Source organism: Hevea brasiliensis, chromosome 5 (genome assembly GCF_030052815.1).
Source record: "Hevea brasiliensis isolate MT/VB/25A 57/8 chromosome 5, ASM3005281v1, whole genome shotgun sequence".
Classification (NCBI taxonomy): Eukaryota; Viridiplantae; Streptophyta; class Magnoliopsida; order Malpighiales; family Euphorbiaceae; genus Hevea; species Hevea brasiliensis.
The window spans coordinates 109,211,511-109,239,069 of record NC_079497.1 but is presented as its reverse complement, the minus strand read 5'-3'; the positions used below and the strand labels follow the sequence as shown (position 1 = coordinate 109,239,069).

Genomic DNA, 27,559 nt, shown 5'->3' with positions numbered 1-27,559 from the left:
ATTTCGAACTCCAAACGTTGAAAGTTCGTTGTATCTTAAGTCTTAACGAGCCACCAAACGGCCAAACATTGCGCGCTGACCACCATTCTCGCTCACAAACTCTCAGAACTCCAGTTCCACGCTCACGCCCAAAACGCTAACCATATCAATTAATAAAACTGGACGCAACCGCCAAATATTTAGATCCGCCAAATTTTTTGTTCAGCTTCTCGGATCTTTCACCATGTGGCGTTCTCTCTGGCGATCTATCGATCGCTTCTCTCTTCAACACTTCAAGTACGCTATATCTAATTTCTCGTCAGAGCTTGTTTTCTTCAACAATTTGTTGAAATTTAGACTGTTTATGGAATTCAATTTGAATTTTATGAGGCTGATTAGAAATGTGTCATTTGTGATGTATTGAGAATTTTGGATCAAAAATATTTTCAGAATTAGTGTATATATTTGGCTAGGCTAACTTTCAGTTTGTATTGAACTTTGATGCTGAGAATTTGTATCAAAACAGTGAAGTTATGAGGTTAATGGGCAGGAGGAGCACTCGTTAACTTTATGTGATAATGAATATTTTAGGGAGATTCCTTGTGGGGGTCTCTCTTTTCTCTTTAGTGAAGTGAAGTGAAGTGATCTGATCAAGTTAATGGGCAGCGTGTTTGGAAGCAAATGAACAATTAGTTAATTTTACTTCTAAATGAATTCTGCCAAAGAATGGAAATAAATTCTTATGTTTGATATCTAGTAATGCCTCTGATTCAGTTGAATTTTTGGTGCATTGTTAGAATTTTATTGCTGGTTTTTTTTTTTTTATACCTTCTACTGGCGACTGATGAGTCCATAGAATTTACCTTGAACCTTATGATGAGAATCTGTAAGAGAAGTTTCAACTTTCAAGTCTGCCTACACTTCAGTTTTGCACAAGTTTATTAAGTTCAGATTTCAAGGCAGGCTGGTGCTTTAAGTGATTTAGGTTGCTTACTTAATAGATGCCATCACTATGTCTGCACGAATGCTGTTAGGTGACAAATGATACAATGCAATAACTGGTGTCTACTATCTAGCACTATCTACAGAAAACTGCATGAATGCTGGTATCTTGTTTGATGAGATTTTAGGGTCAACCTGATTTTTTTTTTTAATTTTTTGATATTTTTGTTTTAATTGGTGCTGGTTGGTGTTTTACAAAACAAAGAGGAAGGAGAGGAGATGGAGAGGGGGAGGGAGGAAGAGAAAGGGAAGACAAGAAAGCCCAAACTAACAATGCTTTAGCTTTGCTGTACAAAAATTTAAAAGATTTTTATTACAGTTGTGCAGCTGTGTCTTTTATTTTGTCATGGGAATGAACTTCTTCCTGTTGTAAAATGTAGTATATTGTTGTTTTCCTTCTTGTCACCATTATTATTTTTCTGATATATAATATTTTTTCTGGACAGATATGTGATTAATGAACTGCGAGGGATCAAAATTGTGGATAAGCATAACAGTGTAACTTACATCACCTGTTTGTAATTTCATATAATTTGTTGATGTGCTTCATCATTGTTTTAATCATCAACTAAATCCTTCTTGTTTTTCTCTTCAGGAGTTAGTTGTAGATCTTCTGCAGTCTATAGCAGAAATAGTTACATATGGTGATAGACAAGATCCACTAATTTTTGAGTATGATAGGATCATGACATGTCCTCTTCCTTGTGCTTGCTTGTTGGTATTTTTAAGATATTGAAAGAGTTATTTTTCCACTTCTGCAGATGTTTTATGGAATACCAAGTTTTGGCGGAGTTTGTTCGAGTGCTAAAGATAAGCAGAAATTCAAGAATAGAGGCACCATTACTTCAGTATCTTAGTATAATGATTCAAAACATGGATAGTGAACATGCAATTTGTAAGCTGTGAAGTGACCATTATTATGTATTACATCATGTGTAGTTCCCTGCCTTTCATATTATTTCATTGGTTGCTCCAATACTTGTTCTTCTATTAAGTATAGTGATGCATTTGATGATGATTCTGTACCCCAGACTATTGTTTGAGCAATGGCTACATCAACAGCATTATAGCACATCAATATAATTTTGATGGGGGAGATCTGGCTCCATATTATATATCATTCCTAAGGTTGTGCTATTGCTAATCCAAAACTGTAACTTTGTTGAAAACTTGAAATTCTTCCACTAGTTGTATTATCTTGTGTCTCTTATTTGTTTAAATTTATCATAGAAATGGCTGTGAATTATTCTGACTATTCATACCCTATTTTTGTTCTTTCTTAAATCAGAGCAGTGAGCAGCAAAATAAACAGAGATACACTTTGTCTTCTTGTAAGGGTTCACGCGGTAAGTTTAAACTCATGCATCAAAGGTTTTTATTGATATTTTGATGAACTATTTGCCTTTTAGTCTATGGTTTGGAGTTGAATGCTGTCAAAGTTTGTCAAGTATTTGGTGATGATGACTAAGAAAGCAGTGTTATAGAGTTCCAGCACTTTTATAATCACACCCAAGTAAACTAATGAAGTTGTATTGGAGAACTGATTTTATTAAATTGCTACTGAAAAATTTATAATCTCCGTACCCTCTTGTCTTGTTCTCATATGAGAAAGTTGATACTTATGGCTGGTTGACTATTGATTGCATTGCGGGCCTTGTATCCTCTTCTGTATTGAAAGCAATATATTGGTTCTGTCTCTTTCTCTCATTCTCAATTCTAAAATTCTTTTGGCTTAGACTCTTACTACATGTGTTATTGATAATCGAACTGAAAATTCAAGGAGTTTCTAGTCCTGAGTTTAGATCCAGGCAATGGGTGAAGAGGGCTGATGGAGGGGGGCTGGCTATTCCCCTTCTTGTTGTCAAGCCATTGGGTGCAAAAAAGGCCAAACAGGCACTTGTTGCGAATGGTTAAATAAAAGGGGAAATGATGTTTGGTTTCTGCTCATTTTGAAATTGTGCTAGTGCTACAGGACCAAGTTCAGTCGTCTGGTGTACCACATGTTCTACACTTTCATGCCTTTGTTAAAGATAGTTTATAAGCTGAATGTGGGCTCACTTAAAGAAGTACAAGGTTCACATAGAACCACACATATGTATGCATGCAGATTTGTATTGGGATTCAAACATGTTGGAGCAGCAAGAATTCTTCCTCACTGTCCTGCATGTGCATATGCTCAGTTTTTGTGATGGTCCCAAATAACCCTTTTTTATTTTTTTATTTTTTTTATCATGTGTTTTTGGTTACAGGATGTTGTAGTCTCTTTTCCCCTATATAGTGAGGCGCTTAAATTTGCTCAGCATGGGGAAAAGATGATTCAGACGGCTGTACGTGCATTAACACTGAACATATACAATGGTATTTTATTGTTGTCTAAAGTTTCTATAATGTGTAAAGTAAAGGGTCATGTGTAGCTTGTGACAATTCTTATGATCTTGCAGTTAGTGATGATATGGTTTATCAGTTTGTTTCAATTCCTCCTGCTTCGAAGTACTTTTCAGACTTGGTTCATAGCTTAAAAGAGCAATGTGTTCATCTAGATAGCCTTGTGCTTGCTACAGAGTATTTTTCTTTCAATATCTTGGAGAACGTTTTGTCATTTAATAGACAGTTACTGGTGGTAGGCAAACTATCTATATGAGAAAAAAAACTGCTTGACTTTGATGCAGGGGTGCATGCACTGATCAAATAAGAAAGGAACTACTTCTGGAAACTGATAAAATTGTTGATGATTTGTACTACTTTAAGGATATTCTTTCTGTTGGTGAATCTCGTTTGAGTGAAGTGGTTACCCAGAATCTTCTCAACTTGTTTGTATTTCCCATATTGCTTCCGCTACTTAAATTGAGGAGGAATGATGTGAGATATTTTTCCTCTTGACTCATCCTTTACATTTTATTTTTAATTGCATGAGAATTTTTTTTTTCTGGGAATACTTTAAGATTGAGTTATTGATAGCCTGTCATTTATTATTCTTATAATGTAGGAGACTTGTGCTTTAGAGTGAAAATTGAATTAATGGTGTATTAATTGTATGATCTGATGAAATACCTTAGGTTATACTTTGGGTACAGAATCACTCGCTCTATAGTCATAGAATATTTTCTGATTTCAGTCCTATAGTGTACATGGGTCACACACGCTTTAATGTGTTTCTCTTTATTATGTGTCTGTGTAATAAACTTGTATGGTTTATTGCTTTTTCTCATCAACTATTGTCTGCTAGACTGTTGAATGTGGAAGGCCAAAGCATCTGATAAAAACTTCACTGTAATGCATCTTCTTTAAATCCTTCCTTTGATTTGCCATGTCTAATGTTTCTAATAACCACCTCTAAATTGGGTTCAGAGGTGTAGTCTGGTGGTTGTTGCACCCTAGGCTTGTGTTTAAGTTTCCTAGGAACCTGGAAACTGGCCACCTTTTGACCTTATTCCTCATCTAGAACCAGTTACCTATTAAATATTAAGAAACCACATCATTGTCATGTGAGATGTGGAGAAAGTTTTAGTTTTAGCAGGTTAAGTGACATTTATTTTTGAAATTTTCTGCAGTAAGTATTTAATTACCTTTTATTTTGTTTCAGGGTTCAAATCTATCTGCCATCACTTCTCTGTACATAGTTTCTCGTCTTCTTCAAGTTGTTGGTGGAAAAACTATAGTTAATGCTGTGGCTGAAATTGTTCTATACCCTTTTATGTCAAGTTTAAGATATGCTAGTGAAGGCGATGCAAACAATTTGTTTTTCAACCATTTGAATAATGTGGAGAAATTGGGGTGTTCGGACTCTGAGTCTGAAGGAGGGGAAATCATCAATGGGCATCTTATTGGCAAGCCTGTATCATCCCATTCTCCTTCCATAAACTGCTCTGTGGATGACAGTCTATGTCGAGAAAGGTTTGTAGATTGTGTATGTTTTGAGGGTTATTGTTTCATGAATTAAATGAGAGTATATAACTAGAGAAAAGAGATATTCTCCAGTTTTAAGATTAATTGTCTATGTATTATGGCTATTAACCACAAATGGGATTCCAGAATCCTAAGTGAAATCCTGCATGAGAACCAGAATTTGATGAACAATTAGCTGTAGGTCTTTATTGATGGATCAATCATATCTGATGTTTTTCCTTTGTGGCCACCACATTATATCTCTTATAATATATACATTAGAGTATTATCTTGTATGATATTGTCGATGGACGAAGGGAATTTCATAATGTAATTTTGTTGGTATAGGAAAAACAGGAACTTCAAGTGAGTGGGACCTGAATTGTAAAATTTGGAAGCTTACTAAGAATAAATGTTAGACAACTTTGATATGTATAGCTATCTGACAGGCTATGACCAAGCAAGCCTCTGCTTTTCTTGTGGATGGGAATCCTAAAGTAGAGTTTTGTGCATAAGTGTAAATTTATGCAAACTGGAGTGCCTGAGAATTGGTATCTATGAATTTTAATTGTTGAACTTTATCATGTTTTCTGCACTGGCATAATATATGGGTGAAAATGCACCAAGCAGTTTGTTGAGAGTCCAACAGTACTTAATCAGGAATTTTTGATCTTGTGCTGGTATGTCGGCGTCACCATTGTGCATGGTAAAACTTTTCTAGAGTTTATTACTTTTAAAGAAAATGAGCAACTTTGAATCTCATTCTCTGTCCATGTTTCAACTTCGCATATAGTTCCACGTAGAAGCATCACAGGCAGAACATTTGGTGTCAGATGTTTTCAGTTCATTGGGATAATGGATTTATTCATGCTGAATAATATCTTTTCATTGCCTGAAGAAAAAGATTTGCAGTGCTTTAAGTTTTATTTGATGTTTGATATGGCTTCTAATGCAGATAAGATTTATTAAGTTATGTTTGATGAAGTGCACTGCAGGCTAATAATTCCTTTATTTTTTTTGGTTTTACATTAGGTATTGTGTGAATCATATAGTACCTTTCTGCTTACCATAAAATTGCTTTTGTTGCAGGGGTGGAATACTGGCATTTATTTTGTCTGAAAATCACTGTCTTTTGCTAGCATCTCTATTTTTATTGTTTACTTTAGCAGGAAGTAAAGGTATCACTTGTTTACTGGTTTTTACACCATACTGTTTAAAGTACTGAATTAGTATATTATTTTGTGTTATTGCTTTTTTTTTTTAATGGTTTTGTTTGGGACAGATGTTGAGCAAATACTGGCCTCAATGATCGGACTAAGTGGCATGCAGTGTGGGATGGTAAATGTCAAATTGCATATATTTTGCTGAGTTAAATTCATCATCACATCTAAATTTAAGTTTTCTAACAATAATTTCAATTGAAGCTTTACCAATTTCATCTTCATGTTCCCTTGCAATTTCCTTTTACTCTGCACATTGGCCATTAGGAAAAAAATTATAGATTCAGTTGAAGGATTTTTTTCCCTTTTTTTTTTATTAAAAGGAGGGGAAGGGGATGCCGGCGTTAGAACCCTTGACCCCCTGCATTCTAAGCAAGCACTTGATTATTGGGCCTAACGATGAAATACTTTTGAGTGAAAGATCAGATTCATTTATGGTTTTAGCAGATAATTTAATCAAACTGTGGCTTGTGTCAAGAATTCACCATTACACCTTTTGGCTGTTGCATTGTTAAACTGTTAATGATTACTGTTGGCATCTGCTGGGATGTTACCTTGAGTTGTACCCTTTGATTTGATCATATGTATGGTGTATGTGTTGTGCCTCCTAGCTAAGGGATCATTCTTGCAGAAGGTTTTCTCTCTAATGTCAGGAGAAACACATACATGGTCCTCCTTGATCTTAGTTTTGAATGCAGCCTTTTGCGCTTTATTTTAGTTTTGACTGCTATCTTTTCTGCTTTGTTAGTTAATGCTATTTGGGAATTTACAAAATTCAGTATCAGGAGTCTGCATGTATAAAACTATCATGAGCGTGACTGGCATTCCGGAAGTATGCTGTCCATTTCTTTTGGGGAAGGGGTACATGTCCCGATGTCCATAGCAGGATTACCCCCACGTGTGCCTAATTTTGGTTCAGACCACAATTTCACTGCATGAAACATTAATCCAAAATAAATGTGTTTGGAAGCATTCTTTTTCTGCTTTTCCACTATAATTTTATCTCCTCTACATATTCCCCAAAATTGTTTGTACCCAACATCCAATTCCATCAAGCCTATTATTTTGACCTAGTCACAACCAAACAGAAAAACAGAGGAAAGGGGGAAGGAAACAGAAGAAAGGGGAGAAGAAGAAGAAGAGGAAGAAGAAGAAATATCAAGGAAGAAGAAGAAGAAGAAGAAAGGAGAGAGAGAGATAGAGAATTAGAGAGAAATTGTGTAATCTGTATTCAATGAATCCCATCGGTTACAACTTCAGTCTTTATATAGACTTTACAATTATTCCTGCCACTTCTTGTTATGAATCTGTTACAATTAACAACTATTAACACCCTATAACAGAAACTAACTCTTGTTTACTAACTTCATATATCACAACACCTAGCTTGCTTAATGCTAATAAGATTTGGTGAAAGTTTTAGGTTGGATGCCTTGCCACCTAATCTGATCCTTGCCTTCACCTGGGCCTTTTATATGTGGTGTGAATAAATTAAAATTGCATCCGGCGGTGATATAATTGTTTGTGCATTCTTGAAAACAGTTCAATTTGTGTTTTGTTGTTTAGCTGCTAATACTTGCTAGACTAGTTTTAAATCATCATCATACCATTAGCAATGATCACTCATTCAGTCTAGTGATTGCTGAAGAACCAATGAATCTTTAATTTTGTTGGAATTGATGAGATTCCATGCTCTAACTTAAGATGAGTCTTATGGAAAGTCGATATTTATATTTTATAGATTCCTATTTAGTTTTGTTGTTTATATTCTAATTTAGTTTAGCATAACTTTAGGGATTTTATTCTTTTCGTATTTAGGGATTTTAGTTGTATATATATGTGTGTGTATGTGTGTGTTATGAATGAATAAAAGAAAAAAGCATTTCTAGTTCAAAATTAACATGATAACAGGGCTCTCGTTTCATTAGGTTTTGGTACTGTTCATGGGTCTTGTTCATCTGTAATATTTACGGGTACTATTGTGTTGTTCATGGGTACAATAAAGCACATTGCTAGCCTTGTAATTTTTTTTTCTAGTTGCGCAATTCTTTTGTTTTTAGTCGCTCACCCATGCACCTGCGTGCGGGGGAGTGTGCTTCACTTTTTTTGGCTCCGATCATCTCTTTTGGCATCAACTAGAGGAAGAAAGTATGTCCTGGTGTTCTTTTGCCTTGGTTTTGTGTTTCTAAGGTATTTGTGAACCAAGGGTTGTTACAAGTACGGTTTCAACCTCTGGTTACTATTGTTTCTGCTTGCTTTTATTAACCTTTGGTCTTTGTTGTAGCCCAATGAGTTGTTGCCATCTCCTTGAAGGTGCTCTTGCCTAGTTAGGTTCTATCTCTGGTACTTGGACTCTTCAATTTACCCTACCATACTTGTGTCGACATGACACGACACACGAAACATGATACATGTCCGACACATATCCATCACGTTGGACACGTAAAGACAAGATGAAGGGAGTGGCTACAAAGCAAACCTAGATGAAACAGATTGAGAAGAAGACGATTTGACTTGGCTTGCTACTATGTTTCCCAATCGATGCAGTTATTTTATTTTTTATATTTTCTTTACTTGAATTCATGCCATCATGTTGTTCTTTTTTTTTTTTTGTCCTCGTGTAGTCTGAATTGTTTTGTTTTGTGCTAATCCTTTTGCATGCATTTTTTTTTTTAATTTTAAAAGTTAAATACAAACTATTATTATTTTATGTAATTAAGATTTCTAGTGATTTTAAATTGTTATTTTTGACAAAATTTTTATTGCTACCATTGAAATAGTACCCATTATAATTGCAAATATTCAATTCTAGTTATTATAATTTGAAAAATTAATAACAAAAGAAATTAAAATGAAACAAGTGTATAATTTCTCCATTTAACTACTTTGTCACAATAGTTATTATTAATTTTATATATATATTTTTTATTTTATTTATGTAATGTATCCGAGCACTCAAGTCTAAATTTGGATCCATATCTCCGTATTTTCCGTTTAGGAAATTTACAAATCTGACACATGGATATGTATCCATTTCAAGCACTTGTACCCAAGTCCGAGTAACATAGGGTTCTGTGCATTCTATTTCTATATGAGAACATTGTGAACCCTCTAATTTGTTTGATTCTTCTGTTGCTGGCTTGGGTGTGTGTTAGTTGCTAGTTATTTGAGGTCCTATTTCACTTATATCTTTTGGTTTTCCTTTTATTTGTGGTTGAATTGGTTGAAGCTTCAATTCTTGTATTAGATCTTCTTGTGTTAGCAACATTCTGTCATAAATTCCTAGTGTTTAGATTAACTCTAGAAAGTTTATTGTTATAACTACTGAGACTAAGATTTGGGTATCCTGTAGCGATTCCAGTCATTGTTTTGTTGAGTAAATTTATGTTGGTTATTGTGTTTTTGTATTTGGGCTTCGTTACTCTTGCCTATTTGCTTTCGGTTTTTGCTTTTGGACTTGCCTCATTTGATACTCCCTTGAACTTTTTACATTTAAGCCTCGTGAGTCATTGGATAAAGTTTCACCTATTATTTCGTCTTTTGTCTCACCGGCATCTCCTTTGGAGAGGGAAGTGCAACCTTATGAGTTGCGTTGTGTAGGTGTTTCTTCACTGGCATCGCCTTTGAAGAGGAAGTGCAATCCTATGAGTTGTTTTGTGTGTTGCTGCTTTGTGTTGGTACCCTTTATCTATGTGTTTCTGAATATGGTTTTGTTTTGAGGGAGTTATTGGCTTCAAAAAGAATCTCATCAAGGAGGATTGTTGAAATTGATGGGATTCCATGCTCCAATTTACGGAAAGTCAATATCTATATTTTATATTTTCTTATTTAGTTGTGTAGCATAATTTTAGGGATTTAATTCTTTTCCTATTTGAGTTGTGTGTGTGTGTGTGTGTATTATGAATGAATAAAAGAAAAAGAATTTCTATTTTAAAATTAATAGATTTGATAAAGGATCTCTCTAATTCCTCTATCTTTTGCTTGGTTTTTAGTCTAATATTATTGATATATTTGTTTCCAGGATCATGACATCTCAGCTTCACAAGTAGTTGATAAAATTATCTTTGTAAAGTTTATGCCACAGGTATTTGTACCATTTGATAATTGCTCCCTTTTTCTTTTACATGAATTATTTTTATGGTATTTTAGTACCAGTGTGTGGTCCTATACTATTTTTTATGGTCTCCACAACAATGCATTAAATTCTCTATAGCCTTGCTTGATCTGTTACCCTATATATGCCTTGGTTCTGTTTAGCTTTCATTGTCATGATGAACTTCATAATTTGTCTTTTACAGATTTTAAATTCGTTATTGAAGGTTTTAGCAAGTGAACCACTAATCCCTGTACAAATACAATGGCATACCGTGTGGTTCTTGCAGAAGCTACTAGTTTTACAAGGAAAGAAGCTTGATGATCAGAATTTGCAAATTTTCAATGTAAGGATTCAGCTGATTTATATACATCTTCTGTTTATATAGACTTCTTTAGTGTTGGTCTGCATGTGTGATGCTGAGCTAGTGGCTGCATATGCAACCCACAAATCATTCAGCCGCAAACTGACCTTGACTGCCAAACTTTTCTTTTGTTTTCCTATTGTGTTGTTTAGGACTTGAATTGTTTTCTTTTCCATTTCTTTAGGGTTCATTGGGAATTTTATTAGGAGCACGCCTTTGACCTTTCTTTTCCTGTTTCCTTTAGGATTTATGTTATTCTAGGATATTACTAGTTTATTTAGGACTATAACTAAGGCCGGTAGTTTTCCATATAAGTTTGTGTTGCTTGAACAATATTATTCAGGTAATAAAATAATTATTTTCTCCGAAAGGCTGAATTTGAGTTAAAAGTTTATGCAGAAACACTGAGATTTTCCAGGATTTAGTCAAGTGCTAAACCTGTTTCTTTCTAAACTAACCTGCTACGGTAGGTTTTAAGAGAGTAAGGTCTTCTGAGTGTTTTTATTCATATACTTTTTTTTACAACCTCAGAATTACACATCACCTTGTAGAACTCATGTTGCATTGCCTTCATTTTGAGATTTGATTTTGCATCCAAAGAAACACAGAAAAATCATCATCAACCTTGCAATGATTGCTTTTTGAAGTCACTTTACAATTAGAACTCAAACTTTCTAAAAGTTTATATGTTATAGTTCCCATTGACAGACCTCATATGAGCAGTCCAGTGAACGTTTTAAGAAAGAACTTGATGGATGCTGGTTTGATTATATCCTGGACACTTTGAGAAATGAATGGACAAGCTGTAAAGCAGGTAACTATTAAATGCCTAGAGGTGAATGTACTAGGTTTTAGGGTTCCCTTGGTATGCAGTGGTCTTTTGTAATTGATTTGCATGGCCATCAAATGGAGACACTAAGGGATGAAATGGAAATGGTTCTTGATTGAATGTTAAACGCAGAATAGTTTTTCTGGGACTCATTTCATCTACTATGACTTCATGTACAGCTCTTGAGAAACCATCTCAATCCAAAGATCCCTTTTTCATACTAGAACTTGCTGTCTGCCAGAAAATTACGGGTATGGCCTATTTCCATGCTCATTGTCCTTCTGATCCTTCGGAAATTATATCCTTGCACGTTTCCCTTTCTTTCAAGAGCAACTAACATAATTTGTAATTAGCAGACGATGCAACATCAGCTTATTTTTCTTGGCAGAGAATGGTTGACACAGTGAAGGTTTGTATCATTTATTTTATCTGATTGTGCATTTGTCCATTCTTGACCACACTTAATATGATAAATTGTTCTCTGCAGTATTCTTTTGTCAACGCTCATTTTTTGTTTGCCTATTGACTGCATGATGGGATTTTGAGAGCAACGTATGCTGTTGTTATTTCTCTATAACATCATTCATAGCACAAGATTTTCTGGGATATAGAAGAACTCATAATTATTATGTTTGCAGGTTTTTATTCTCCATCTTCAGTTGAAAGCTTTTATTTGCAAAGGAGAGTTGCTTGAAAAACCCTTGTTAGCTCCTCTAAGCAGTCCTGCTGGTTCTGGAAGAACCCATGCTTCAGATCTTTCAAGTGCAAGCTTTGGGTCAGAGATTTCCTTAGGTTGAGTATCATTACACTTTTTAGCTCTCTGCCCAACTTATTCTCCAATAACAAGTCCTTTCCTTGGTTTGGAAAATATTTGCAGGATCTGGGATCCCTTGTAGGATTGCCTTTTCAAATGCTGGAATAAGGGATATTTACATGATACCTTTGGCGCGAGGAACATCTGGGAAATTGCTTCTTGTGGAGAAACATCCCTTCCGCAGTCAACAGGGAGTTATAATTGCCATAACTCCATTGGCGGGGTTGAGTGTAAGTTCTGATTTTGTTAAACTATTGCTTTTGCAGGGCAAATTGTTTGATGATATTTGTGAACCCACCTTGTAGGGATGGTTAATTTAGGTCTGACTAGACCAATGAATTAAATTGTTTTAGTAATCAATAAGCCAACCATGGCTGGCCTTTCTTGTTGTCCTCAGCAGAAGATACTTGTTCAAGCAATAAAATTTATTTGAGGCTTATGGCCCGAGTACCTTGTGCTCTTGTTCCATGCAATGCCAGGATTTACAGGAGTGACATGTATGTGTACCTAGTGAAAATATAGCATCACACAGACTAGTAGCAGAACTTTGCAAAGTTGTGAGTTGCACCAGTGCTAGTGGCCAAAGGTCTCTAAGGATGGTTGACAAGAGAATGATCAGCATGTCTAATGCATTGTAATGGTCCCACCATATTTAGTGAGAAGTCCAATGCATGGATGAGGACAGTTTTTTCTTTAATATTATTGCTTATAAAAATTTAGGAAGGTAGTGATAAAAGCTCAATGGACTCAAAAATGGTAGTGAAAAGGTAAGATTTCCTCAAGTTGTTCCTATTGCTTGAGGGGAATATAGCCTATCCTAGTCATGGAGGATCTACATTTAGAAAATCATACAAAAAGAAAAGCATGCTATAACTAATTTAGACGCCATATATTTGAGAGTATTATTGCAGAACCTAGGTTCAAGGGTAACTGAAGTAATATGAGTTTCAGTGAGAGCAAGGGAGAAAAGTGTCGAGGTCAATGATGGCAATATACCAACAGAAAAGCATCAGATTGATTGACATCTGGAAAAAGTTTTATGAACTAATGGTAGTGCTGGCATTTAATGAAGTTTAAGAAGAACCCTAAAAGAAGGTGAAAAAAAAAAGATTGGATTTTAAGGATTGATGTTTGCACATGAACACTGTAGAGTAAAAAGTATGGACTGTACATTAAGTGTTGGCCTTATGATGTAGTTTATATTCCTCCTCATGAGCATAGACTAAGTCTTAACCGCAACCCAAGCCCGTCTTGGAGAGAAGTGCCTCTTCTTAACTATGATTCTTATTTTGTTAACAGGAAATTCAATAAGTAATTGTTAGGAAATATGCAAGTGTAAATTGAGTTAGAATTCTCAAATTGAAAAGAGATGGAATGACTAAAGGACATATAAATGGGAAGGACCATTACTAAAGGTTTTGAGTTGGATATAGTATCAAGGCCATGAGTACTATTCTTTCACAAAGCATTCTCCCAAGTCGTTTTGGACTCCTCCAATCTCTAACAAACTAGTATTAGAGTTGATGGATCGGTAAGAATGAGTATAGAGATGATGGTCTGTAATTCCCGTGATCTTCCTACATCGTGATGGAAGAGTAATGAGACTCTTAGTAGCCAATGGCTAACAAGGACAAGTATAGAGACGGTGTTTTGTCATTTTCGTGGTCTTCCCACACGGTGATAGAAGAGTAAGAAGACTCCCAATAGGCCGATAGGGTGGTTACTCTTGTTAAAAGAAGTCTAATGGAGTACTAAAATATTCTCTTGGAGAAGAGCAGACCATTGGAGTAGAGACTTTCGGTATTTGTAATGGCTCGTTTTGCACTTAGAGTTGCATGCTCACACGAATGATAGTAGCGTGGATGGTTCATGATGGGCTTAGTGGAATAATTGGGTCTTGGTGATTGTAGAAAGAGATGATTCTCATTGATTTCAATTAATCTGTACATGGGTATATATATACAATTGATTCCTATAATTGTGTTCTACTAATTAGGAAGAAATCCTAAATAAGAAATCCTAAATAGGAATACAGAATACAGAATATACAGAGAAATAATATAGTGATTGACTTTCCATAACATAGTGATTGACTTTCCATAACACTCCCCCTCAAGTTGGAGCATAGATGTTAATCATGCCCAACTTGTTACAAATGTAGTCAATCCTAGCTCCATTCAGAGCTTTTGTGAAAATATCTCCTAACTGCTCTCCAGTTTTGATGTGTCCTGTTGAGATGATCTGTTGTTGAATATTTTCACGAATAAAGTGACAATCAATCTCAATATGTTTGGTCCGCTTATGAAACACCGGATTAGAAGCAATATGAAGAGCAGCTTGATTATCACACCACAATTTCGCAGGCAGGGAGGTCTTAAAACCTGTCTCATCTAGTAATTGAAGTATCCACATTACCTCACATACTGATTGTGCCATGGCTCTGTATTCGGATTCAGCACTAGATCGAGAAACTACACTCTGCTTCTTGTTTCTCAAAGACACCAAATTTCCTCCAATAAAAACGCAATATCCAGTAGTTGACCTCCTATCAACCTTAGATCCAGCCCAGTCGGCATCTGAAAAACATTAAACATTCAAATGCCCATGATTACCATATAACAAACCTCTTCCTGGAGCGCCCTTCAGATAACACAAGATTTGTTCCAAGGCTTCCCAATGAGTAACAGTTGGGGAAGACATAAACTGACTTACCACACTAACGGCATAAGCAATGTCAGGACGAGTGACTGTAAGGTAGTTCAATTTTCCTACCAATCTCCTATATCTCTCTGGATCTTCAAACAACTCACTATCCCCTGCTAACAGTTGTAAAGTTGGAGTCATTGGTGCGCTACAAGGCTTAGCACCTAATTTTCCTGTCTCTGTCAATAGATCGATGACATATTTTCTTTGAGACAAGAAAATACCCTTATTACTTCTCATAACTTCGATAGCCAAAAAATACTTTAACAATCCCAAGCCTTTGGTCTGAAACTGAGTTTGGAGGAAGGTTTTAAGAGATGAAATACCTGCAGAGTCACTCCCAGTGATGACAATGTCATCTACATAGACTACCAAGAGAATTAGACCAACCTCAGATTGCCTATAAAATACTGAGTGATCACACTTACTCTTTTGCATACCAAATTCCTGTACTGCTTCACTGAATCTCCCAAACCATGTCCTAGGACTTTGTTTCAAGCCATAAAGAGACTTCCGAAGCCTACAAACTTTACCCAACTCCCCCTGAGCAACAAACCCAGGTGGTTGCTCCATATACACCTCCTCCTGAAGATCACCATGAAGGAAAGCATTTTTGATATCCAATTGATGCAGGGGCCAATCATATGTAGCTGCTAAAGAGATAAACAAGCGAATAGAAGTAAGTTTAGCTACAGGAGAAAAAGTATCAGAGTAATCAACCCCATATGTCTGAGCATATCCTTTTGCTACAAGACGTGCTTTTAACCTAGCCACAGAACCATCAGGATTTATTTTTACTGTAAATACCCATTTGCATCCAATAGCTTTCTTATCAGTGGGCAAAGGTAATAGTTCCCATGTACCATTAGCATCTAAAGCCTCCATTTCCTCTTTCATAGCGTCACACCAGCCAGGATGAGACAATCCCTCATCAACAGTATTAGGGATAGGAACAGAGTCTAAAGAAGTAACAAAACACCTGTAGAAAGAGATGATTCTCATTAATTTCAATTAATCTGTACATGGGTATTTATATACAATTGATTCCTATAATTGTGTTATACTAATTAGGAAGAAATCCTAAATAAGAAATTCTAAATAGGAATACAGAATACAGAATATACACAGAAATAATATAATGATTGACTTTCCATAACACTCCCCCTCAAGTTTGAGCATAGATGTTAATCATGCCCAACTTGTTACAAATGTAGTCAATCCTAGCTCCATTCAGAGCTTTTGTGAAAATATCTCCTAATCGCTCTCGGTTTGATATGTCTGTTGAGATGATACATTGTTGAATCTTTTCACGAACAAAGTGACAATCAATCTCAATATGTTTGGTCCGCTCATGAAATACCGGATTAGAAGCAATATGGAGAGCGACTTGATTATCACACCACAATTTCGCAGTGTGGGGATCTTAAAACCTGTCTCATCTAGTAATTGAAATATCCACATTACCTCACATACTGATTGTGCCATGGCTCTGTATTCGGATTCAGCACTAGATCGAGAAACTACACTCTGCTTCTTGCTTTTCCAAGACACCAAATTTCCTCCAACAAAACGCAATATCCAAAGAGTTGACCTCCTATCAACCTTAGATCCAAATCGGCATCGAAAAACATTCAACATTCAAATGCCCATGATTACCATATAACAAACCTCTTCCTGGAGCTCCTTGAGATAGCACAAGATTTGTCCCAAGGCTTCCCAATGAGCAACGGTTGGGGAAGACATAAACCGGCTTACCACACTAACGGCATAAGCAATGTCGGGACGAGTGTGACAGAAGGTAGTTCAATTTTCCTACCAATCTCCTGTATCTCTACGGATCTTCAAACAACTCACTATCCCCGCTATGATTGTAAATTTGGAGTCATTGGTGCACTATAAGGTTTAGCACCTAATTTTCCTGTCTCTGTCAATAGATCGATGACATATTTTCTTTGAGACAAGAAAATACCCTTCTTACTTCTCATAGCTTCAATACCCAAAAAATACTTTAATAATCCCAAGTCTTTGGTGCAAACTGGTTTGGAGGAAGGTTTTAAGAGATGAAATACTGCAGAGTCACTCCCGGTGATGATAATGTCATCCACATAGACTACTGGAGAATTAGACCACCTCAGTTGCTTATAAAATACCGAGTGATCACACTTACTCTTTTGCATACCAAATTCTCATCGCTTCACCGAATCTCCCAAACCAGGCCCTAGGACTTTGTTTCAAGCCATAAAGAGACTTTCGTAGTCTACAAACTTTACCCAACTCCCCCTGAGCAACAAACCCAGGTGGTTGCTCCATATACACCTACTCCTGAAGATCACCATGAAGGAAAGCATTCTTGATATCCAATTGGTACAGGGGCCAATCATATGTAGCTGCTAAAGAGATAAACAAGCAATGTAAGTAAGTTTAGCTACAGGAGAAAAAGTGTCGAGTAATCAACCCCATATGTCCGAGCATATCCTTTTGCTACAAGGCGTGCTTTTAACCTAGCCACGTAACCATCAGGATTTACCTCATCAGAATACCCATTTGCAACCAATAGCTTTCTTACCAGTGGGCAAAGGTACAGATTCCCATGTACCATTAGCATCTAAAGCCACCATTTCCTCTTTCATAGCAAAGACACACCAGGATGAGACAGTGCCTCACCAACAGTATTAGGGATAGGAACAGAGTCTAAAGAAGTAACAAAACACCGAGAACAAGAAGACAATTGATTATAAGAAACAAAAGAAGAGATAGGGTAAGTACATGAACGTTTACCTTTACGAAGAGCAATGGGTAAATCTAGATCAGAATCATGATCAGTATGAGGTACAGGATCTCCCAACGAAGTAGCTGGTGGAGGATCTGAGTCAGTAATCTCAAATCTCCTGGAATAAACATGAACAACGGGAGGCCGAGTAGGTCTAGAGACAGAAGAAACAGGCTGCGAGAGAGGACTAGACATTGGTTGGATAGTATATATTAAGATATCATCCTCCTCCCCTTGACTCTCATACACAGATGATTGAGAAAAAAATGGAGTGGACTCAAAAAATGTGACATCTGCAGAAACAAGATAACGATTAAGAGTAGGAGAGAAATAGCGGTACCCTTTTTGGATCCGGGAGTACCCAAGAAAGACACATTTGAGAGACTTTGGATCCAATTTAGTAACCTGCGGACGAACATCACGTACAAAACAAGTACAACTAAAAATACGGGGTTCAACAGGAAACAAAGATTTTGTAGGGAACAAAGTAGTATAAGGAATATCCCCATTAAGATGTAAGACGGCATACGATTGATCAAAAAACATGCCGTAGAAACTGCATCCGCCCAAAAGTGTTTAGGAACTTTCATCTGAAAAAGAAGAGCACGAGTTACCTCAAGAAGATGTCGATTTTTTCTTTCGGCCACGCCATTTTGGGATGGGTTATCCACACAGGAAGACTGATGAAGAATGCCATTTTGTGTCATATAAGACTGAAATTGTGTTGAAAAATATTCTTTAGCATTGTCACTTCTTAATATGCGCACAGAAATATTAAATTGAGTTTTGATTTCATTACAAAAGGCACAAAAGATAGAAAACAACTCAGAACGATTCTTCATTAAATATAACCAGGTAACACGAGAGTAATCATCAACAAATTTAACAAAATAACGAAATCCAGCTTTTAGAAGTAATGAACAAGGACCCCAAACATCAGAATGAACTAACTCAAAAGGGGATGAAGCCCGTTTATTAACTCTAGACACAGAAGGCAAACGATGATGTTTTGCAAAATGACACGACTCACAGTCTAGTAATGATAAATACTCAAATTGAGGACACAAATTCTTCATGGTAGACAAAGAAGGATGACCCAATCTACACTCAGCTTAAACAGGTGTTACGATCTTGGAGCAAACAAGCGATCATGGTACATGATTTTCGAATGTAGAGACCACGACTCACGTCCTCTACCAATAACTGCGCCGTAAGATCCTCAAACAAACACCGATCAGAAAAAATGAAATAGATCAATTAATGGTCCGAGTACGTTTACTAAGAGAAAGTAGATTATAAGAGAAATTTGGTAGACACAAAGCAGATGACAAAGAAATTGACGGTCGGATTCGCAGCCTAACCCATGACACAAGAAGTAGAACCATCGCCTAAAGTAATGAGAGGAAGTGGGATTAGGTAAAAGCGGATAGAAGACTAGAATTACTGTCATGTGATCTGTTGCACCGAATCAATAACCCATTTGGATGAGGAAGACACAAGGCATGTAATGGATTTACGACTCGTGATCGCGATGATAGGGAACCTGGTAGGCTTTAGAGATGCACGATCGGGAAAAGCGTGCAAAATCCTCTGCAGATACCAAAGCAGTTTTCTCAGAGGAAGATATCAGTAGAATCCTCTCACGCCATATTTGCCATCTGTGATTGCTGATTTTTCTCTGAAGTTGCGGACAATTATATTTTGTATGGCTGTGCTCATGACAATAATAAAAAATGACTCCTCTTGAGTCTGATTAGAACTAGCCTTTCCATTACGCTGATTACTACATTGCTGTAATTCCTCCTCTACTTCCTCTTCTATTACCTGTTGTCCATTTGGATTACGCTAATAAGAGCACTCTTCGGTTTGTGAAGATTGGGTACTCTGCACGAAGGACCCGTGTGAATGTTTCATGCAAAGAGGAAATCTCGTAATTGGAAAGAATCGAGATTTAGCGATCTCATATTCAAGGAAGGCACGCAAGAAAACTCATAACACTAGTTGCTCGTTGGGCTCTTGAACTTTCACATCGTAACTAAAAGGCAACAATACATTAAGTTCCTCATATACCCGTTTAAAATCCATAAAATAAGCCGTGAGAGACTTATTCTCTTTCTCAAAGACCAGAGAATGCCTTACAAACATCATAAATACGGGAGATATTCCCTTTACCAGAATATAGAAAATCTAAGTAATCCATCAATTCCTTAACAAATTCACAGTGATTAATTAAACTAATTACCTCACTGTGAATCGAGTTCCGAAGCTGCAAAAACAACCGAGCATCCTCCCTTAGCCAAGTGTGTTGTGTATCATCAGTAGGTGGATCTTTAGTAATGTGATCATCCTTATCAATGCTACGCAAATAGACCCTAACAGCCTTACTCCACCTGTAATTCGAACCATTAAGTTTGTGTTCCGTGATCTTATTCATCATCGGAATCACATCAGAAATAACATTCTTATTGTCTGCCATTTGTTGAGACAAAGAAAACTAACCGAAACGCTAATCCAAAGTGCTGACAGCAACAAAATAATCCAAAATCACAAATCAAGCAAATACCGAAATAGGATCTGAGAGCCAAACCTCAGAAGTCCTTTAATGGTGTACTGGATCAGGCAACAGCACACAGTGGTGGAATGAGGAGATTGAGGCGACGTTGGCAATGTTGATCGGAGTCGAAACGGCCGGTCGGCGGCCAAGGTCTCTCTTGAGCTGGGTGGTGAGAACAAATAGTCACCCTAGATAACCAGGCTCTGATACCATGTAGAAAGAGATGATTCTCATTAATTTCAATTAATCTGTACATGGGTATTTATATACAATTGATTCCTATAATTGTGTTATACTAATTAGGAAGAAATCCTAGATAAGAAATCCTAAATAGGAATACAGAATACAGAATATACACAGAAATAATATAATGATTGACTTTCCATAACAACACCGAAAACTAGAAGACAATTGATTATAAGAAACAAAAGAAGAGATAGGGTAAGTACATGAACGTTTACCTTTACGAAGAGCAATGGGTAAGTCTAGATCAGAATCATGGTTAGTATGAGGTACAGGATCTCCCAACGAAGTAGCTGGTGGAGGATATGAGTCAGGACTCTCCAATCTCCTAGAATAAACATGAACAACGGGAGGTCGAATAGGTCTAGAGACAGAAGGAACAGGCTGTGAGAGAGGACTAGACATTGGTTGGACAGTATATATTAAGAGATCATCCTCCTCCTCCTGACTCTCATACACAGATGATGGAGGAAAAAAATGGAGTGCACTAAAAAAATATGACATCTGCAGAAACAAGATAACGATTAAGAGTAGGAGAGAAACAACGGTACCCTTTTTGGAGCCGGGAGTACCCAAGAATTTAACCTGTGGACGAACATCACGCACAAAACAGGTACAACAAAAAATACGGGGTTCAATAGGGAACAAAGATTTTGTAGGAAACAAAGTAGTATAAGGAATATCCCCATTAAGGACAGAAGAAGGTATACGATTGATAAAAAAACATGCCGTAGAAACTGCATTTGCCAAAAAGTGTTTAGGTACTTTCATCTGAAAAAGAAGAGCACGAGTTACCTCAAGAAGATGACGATTTTTTCTTTCGGCCACTCCATTTTGGGATGGGGTATCCACACAGGAAGACTGATGAAGAATGCCATTTTGTGTCATATAAGGCTGAAATTGTGCTGAAAAGTATTCTTTGGCATTGTCACTTCTTAATATGCGCACAGAAATATTAAATTGAGTTTTGATTTCATTACAAAAGGCACAAAAGATAAAAAACAACTCTGAACGATTCTTCATTAAATATAACCAGGTAACATGAGATTAATCATCAACAAAAGTAACAAAATAACGAAATTCAGTTTTAGATGTAACAGAACAAGGACCCCAAACATCAGAATGAACTAACTCGAAAGGGGATGAAGCCCGTTTATTGACTCTAGACACAGAAGGCAAACGATGATGTTTTGTAAACTGACACGACTCACATTCTAGTACTGATAAAGACTGAAATTGAGGACACAGCTTCTTCATGGTAGACAAAGAAGGATGACCCAATCTACAATGAGCTTCAAGAGGTGTTAAGGTACTAGAGCAAACAAGCGACCGCGGTACATGATTTTCCAGAATGTAGAGACCACCTGACTCGCGTCCTCTACCAATAATCTGCTTCGTCGTAAGATCTTGAAACAAACACTGGTCAGGAAAAAAGGAAACAGAATAATTTAAGGTACGAGTAAGTTTACTAACAGAAAGTAGATTAAAAGAGAATTTTGGTAGACACAAAACTGAAGACAAAGAAATTGACGAAGTCGGGTTGTGATTCAGCCTAACCCATGACACAAGAAGTAGAACCATCGGCTAAAGTAATGAGAGGAAGTGAGATTAGACTAAAAGCGATAGAAGACTAGAATTACTGTCATGTGATCCGCCGCACGTAATCAATAACCCATTTGGATGAAGAAGACACAAGGCATGTAGTGGATTTACCTGACTCAGCGATCGCAGTGACAGGGGAACTGGTAGGCTTTAGAGATGCCTGATACTGTGAAAATTGTGCAAAATCCTCTGCAGATACCAAAATAGTTTTTTCAAAGGAAGATACTGTAGAATTCTCTGCTGCCATATTTGCCATCTGTGATCGCTGATTTTTCCTCTGAAGTTGCGGACAATTATATTTTGTATGGCCAGGCTCATGGCAATAATAACAAATGACTCATCTTGAGTCCTGATTAGAACTAGCCTCTCCATTACGCTGATTACTTCTGTTGCCTGTAATTTCTCCTCTACTTCCTCTTCTATTACCCTGTTGTCCATTTGGATTACGGCTAATAAGAGCACTACTGGCAGGCTGTGAAGATTGAGTACTCTCTGTACGAAGGACCCATGTGAATGTTTCATGCAAAGAGGAAATCTCAGGACTGGAGAGAATCTGAGATTTAGCAGTCTCATACTCTGAAGGAAGGCCTGCAAGAAAACTCATAACAGCCAGTTGCTCCCGTTGGGCCTGCTGAACTTTCACATCAGGACTAAAAGGCAACAATACATTAAGTTCCTCATATACCCGTTTAAAATCCATAAAATAAGCCGTGAGAGACTTATCCTCTTTCTCAGCACGGTAGAATGCCTTACAAACATCATAAATACGGGAGATATTTCCTTTACCAGAATACAGAAAATCTAAGTAATCCATCAATTCTTTAACAAATTCACAGTGATTAATTAAACTAATTACCTCACTATGAATCGAGTTCCGAAGCTGTAAAAACAAACGAGCATCCTCCCTTAGCCAAGTTTGTCGTGTATCATCAGTGGGTGAATCTTTAGTAAGGTGATCATCTTTATCAATGCTACGCAAATAGACCCTAACAGTCTTACTACACTCCATGTAATTCGAACTATTAAGTTTGTGTTCCGTGATCTTAGTCATCACTGGAATCACAACAGAAATAACATTCTTATTGTCTGCCATTTGTTGAGACAAAGAAAACTAACCTAAACGCTAATCCAAAGTGCTTATAGCAGCAAAATAACCCAAAATCACAAATCAAGCAAATACCGAAATAGGATCTGAGAGCCAAACCTCAGAAGTCCTTTAATGGTATACTGGATCAAGCAACAGCACACAGTGGTGGAATGAGGGGGTTGAGGCAACGCCGGCAATGTTGATCGGGGTTGAAACGGCTGGTCGGCGGCTAAGGTCTCTCCTAAGCTGGGTAGCGAGAATAAATAGTCACCCTAGATTGATGACCTGCTCTGATACCATGTAGAAAGAGATGATTCTCATTGATTTTAATTAATCTGTACATGGGTATATATATACAATTAATTCCTATAATTGTGTTCTACTAATTAGGAAGAAATCCTAAATAGAAATACAGAATACAGAATATACAGAGAAATAATATAGTGATTGACTTTCCATAACATAGTGATTGACTTTTCATAACAGTGATGTTGTAAATACTTTGAGTTAACAAAGCTTCTGTTTGAGGGGACAAACCCAGTAAAGCCTAATGATGAGACTCCTGCTTGAGGAGGAGATGTATTAAGAAATATGCAAGTGTGAGTTAAGTTCCGGTTTACATCATTGAAAAGAGAAGGGATGAGAATCACATATAAGTGGGAAATATGTAGACCCATTACCTCTAGGTTTTGGGTTGGGTGCAGTATTAAACCCACGAGTGTCGTTCATTGACAAGGCCAATCAAGAAGGATTCTTTCCAAGTATTTTGGCTCTCTGGATCTCTAACAATAATTGTATATGTTCTTGTGGTTGTTTAGAAAATTTTCTAATTGGTAGGACTATTTAGCAAATTTTTATGTTTCTTATGTACAAGTCAGTAGCCTCTGTAGACGTAGGTATTGGCTTTTTGAGTTGAATTACGGTGTTTTTGGTGAGATAAGCTAGGGTTATATATCACCTATCACATTACTCGAAATTTCTCCTTTTGTTTTCATTATCATCCTAATCCTCTTGTTTGGAAAATAGAATTTTACAAGAATTCAATTCAATTTATTTCCTTTTGATCAATTCTCATATTTGGAATGAAAGAATTTAGTTCTTTTTACCATTAAAAAAAATAGAAATCAATTGTGCTTATGTGAGAATTCAATTGAATCACTTTCTTGCAAATGATTTATTCTAAATGAAGCCTATATAATTTCACAATGGAGGATGTTAATATAGTTCCATTGTTATTGGCACTCCACCCAACAGTGAAAATTCACTGTAATTTGAAGTGCCAATATTAAGTTGTGGTTTGCAAATAACATTGTTCTTAAATTTTGGTCCTATAGACAACTGAAGATCAAATAGTTGACTTCTGTGCAGAAAAATTGTGAATTTGTTAATTTGAGCATTGATGTTGCTGATATCTGTCCTTTCAGATTTCAAGATGGAAAACTTGTCCATTTCTTTTAAAAATTGGAATGCTTGTAGCCAGTATCTTTTGTTGTGCTTTATAGGCATTACTCATTGATGTTCATGGAAGTTGTCACTCCTGCTATTTAAAAGGAAAATTTTAGTTGTACTGCTGCAAGGACAACAATAATTTGTGGTTATAAATATAATTGCTGCGGGAATGACTACACTGAGACAGCTGAAAGCAGGAAATATATATTGATTTGTGGCAAAATAAGAAGAGATAGGAGGAGGGTGCTGGTGCTTAGGGGGGAAGTGCACTGTACAAAGATGATGTTGAATTCCGTCATAGATTGTCCTTTCCTGATAAATTTTCACAGACTTAGTTACCTCCAGGTCCTTGGTGATGGTTCTCTGTACTGCCAAGTTTATATTCTCATTATTAAATTTCCTGTTGTGCTTAGCAGTGTCCATTTGTTTAGAACAATTTCATGTTCTCATAGTGGGTATCTTTATTTACAAAGTAGGTAGGCTTGAGACAAGTATATCTGGTTGCTTTTTTGTGCTTAAATATCACAAGGATTTTACTTAATGCATTTTCATTTCCACTTGAAACAGCCCAAGATAGATGAGGATCATCCCACATGGTTGCATCTCAGGATAAGAGAGTTTGACCCAAGATTAAATGCAAGTAAAACCAAAGGCTATAATGCAAAAGGGTTGAATCATGCAGCAGAGGGAAGATGGACCCTTGGTTTTCCAAATGCAAAAGCTTGTGAGGCTGCTCGATTGTCCATACTCGAGGAAATTAATAAGCAGAAATCTTCTGTCAGGAGCACACTTGCTCCACTGCTTCAAGACAATTCAGATGGTAGCGATGAGGGAAGCTGTAGGTAAGTTAAACAAAAGATCTAATTTCTTTTTTTCTTTGAAAATTTTGTTGCTGTAGCATAGATAGGATATACCTCTGCGGCATAGTAAGCTTGGTGAAATGTTGTCCTTCAAAGATGTTATTTGTTTCTCATGTATTGTTTTTGGAATGTGTAATAATTAGCACTAGAGAGTTTAATTATTTTGTATAGAACATGCAACAGAAAATGAGTATAAATCAAAACATAACTTTCTTTTATCATTTAAAAGATACTTCTACAAAAAGGCTACCGATATATTGCATTGCCTATCAGGTTGGCAATCTGATTATTTATTGTGGTGCCATAGATCTGTCGTGCGTGAACTGTGTCTGCTGACCATTAACTAGCTGGTTTCCTATTATTGCGAGATGACTAATATTCCATCTGGGTTTTTGCTGGTTACTGGTTAGAAAGTGAAAAAAATGGTTCTTGTCTTTGTCTTTGAATGCATTTGTTGTAACACATGCCACATGTCTCAATCTTCAGTGAATAGTCACTCTTATTCCTAATGGGGCAAGTCACATGTATAAATTAGATTTCATCATACAAATAATATTATTTTAGAGAAATTTTAAAGTTTGCAGGATAAATAAACCCAAATGGCACAACTTGGCTCTACCAAATCAATAGCAAACTATATCACCAAGCAAGCAGAAGCAGGAAAACGTTAGGCTTCTGCATAAAGTAAGCAAGTAAATGCTCATTAGATACCATATTAATCTTTTAATTAGTTTGTTGACAGCATATACATAAGATATATAGTAATTAAGCATAAAGTAAGATTATATAAACATAAAAATAATGCAAACTTTTGGGAAAAGGAGGGTGTGGTACGTAATTCCATCACCTTTACATTAACAAGGCTGTCATGTCAAAATTAGAGCAACTTTTTCTCCACGAAACCTTTAAAGTCTGCCGCCCAAACAACTAAAAACTATTGTTAAAAACTATTCTCACTCGGATATATTGCTTTCATCCACATGGCCACGTATAATACAGCAGAGATGCTTATTTGAAGTTAAAAGCATAAAAAGAGCCACACTTTTGAGTAGATAATGCCATATTTTACTTTTAATATTTCTTTTATGTGTGTGAGAGAGAGAGATTGCTTTACTTTAAGCAAAAGAGAAGAGAAATCAGTGTAAGATGGTACTCTCTCATCTCTAATAATATGCAATGTGTTTTCCACAAAAAATTAAAGGGTTTGATGGTGAAAGAAGAGAAAAGATATAACTCTAACTTTCACTTTGAGACCCTTCTTTTGGAGTCCCATTTTTTATACCTTTAGCCCAAGTAACAGTTGCTAATTAATTATTAGCTTTAGTTACAGTTTTCTTTATATATATATATATATATATATACTTTCTGTGATTTAAAACAAAGTGAACCGTTACATTGGCTAGAGGGAAATTTTTGCCCATACGTGACCCACGATACAATATAAATAGTGGAATCACATATCTTAAATTCATGATAAATTAGGTTTAAGAAAATTTTTCCATGGAGAAGTTAATAGAGAAGAAAGTATAAATTATAGGGTGTCTCCTAAGCAACTTATATATATTCCTCTCTTTCATTCAAACACTCCTTTTGTGGCATTTGAATAATTGCTTTGTTTGTTCAAATTATTTTTGGTGCGCTTTGTATGTCTTTTTAGGCCAACAAAGATGTAACCTTTTTGACTGGTCACTGAGAAAGAATAAACAGTTTCAGATTTTTTTGGATTATTTGTTCTTAGTTAGCTTTTGGGTCCTACAATTAATATCATTCCAACCCCAAGCTCAGGCGTTTTTCTACACGGCTTCAAGGTTTTTTCTTTTTAATGGTTAGCTTAATTTGCCATAAAATGTAGCATTTTTATTTTGTTGATTGAACTATGATCAGAGCTCGACTCATTCACTCGTAACTTTAATATTACTAAGTTAAAATGTACTGATTATTTACGAAAAATCTTTTTTTTTTCAGTGTTAATACGAGGGACCTTCCCCATAAAAAAACAAAGCTCATATATCATATATAAATGATAAAATATGTAATAATATAGTATGTAAAGAAGGCACGTACACAAAGGCAGTGGAATTTGAAACATTCCCAAAGATGACAAT

The 27,559-nt window shown here is 36.3% G+C and overlaps 2 protein-coding genes across 4 annotated transcripts; one reads left to right on the top strand and one right to left on the bottom strand.

The window, feature by feature from the left end:
* Positions 1-25,682, top strand: LOC110659067 (protein TRANSPARENT TESTA 9). 3 transcript variants are annotated; one of them, XM_021816902.2, is made up of 20 exons: positions 1-276; positions 1,428-1,479; positions 1,580-1,653; positions 1,743-1,876; positions 2,013-2,109; positions 2,270-2,327; positions 3,231-3,339; positions 3,423-3,543; positions 3,651-3,840; positions 4,565-4,875; positions 5,956-6,044; positions 6,149-6,204; positions 10,108-10,170; positions 10,385-10,525; positions 11,252-11,357; positions 11,552-11,623; positions 11,729-11,781; positions 12,011-12,164; positions 12,250-12,416; positions 25,162-25,682. In XM_021816902.2, exons 1-20 carry the CDS (start codon positions 224-226, stop codon positions 25,438-25,440), a joined length of 2,379 nt encoding a protein of 792 aa, XP_021672594.2. In that variant the 5' UTR covers positions 1-223; the 3' UTR covers positions 25,441-25,682. The 3 variants fall into 3 exon arrangements, with proteins under 3 accessions (XP_021672594.2, XP_021672592.2, XP_021672595.2); XM_021816900.2 differs by having other exon boundaries at positions 2-276; positions 1,577-1,653; XM_021816903.2 differs by lacking the exons at positions 1-276; positions 1,580-1,653 and having other exon boundaries at positions 1,458-1,477.
* Positions 21,521-23,526, bottom strand: LOC131179968 (uncharacterized). The gene is made up of 2 exons (XM_058147395.1): positions 22,170-23,526; positions 21,521-21,875 (listed from the first exon to the last, which is right to left on the bottom strand). Exon 1 carries the CDS (start codon positions 23,149-23,151, stop codon positions 22,396-22,398), a length of 756 nt encoding a protein of 251 aa, XP_058003378.1. The 5' UTR covers positions 23,152-23,526; the 3' UTR covers positions 21,521-21,875; positions 22,170-22,395.
* Positions 25,683-27,559: the final 1,877 nt, after the last annotated feature.

Coding starts and splice junctions, on each gene's coding strand:
- LOC131179968 (XM_058147395.1), bottom strand. CDS start 23,151: ATGGCAGACAATAAGAATGTTATTTCTGTTGTGATTCCAGTGATGACT.
- LOC110659067 (XM_021816900.2), top strand. CDS start 224: ATGTGGCGTTCTCTCTGGCGATCTATCGATCGCTTCTCTCTTCAACAC. Junction 3,841..4,564: donor TTAAATTGAGGAGGAATGAT/GTGAGATATTTT, acceptor ATTTTGTTTCAG/GGTTCAAATCTATCTGCCAT. Junction 11,782..12,010: donor GAATGGTTGACACAGTGAAG/GTTTGTATCATT, acceptor TTATGTTTGCAG/GTTTTTATTCTCCATCTTCA.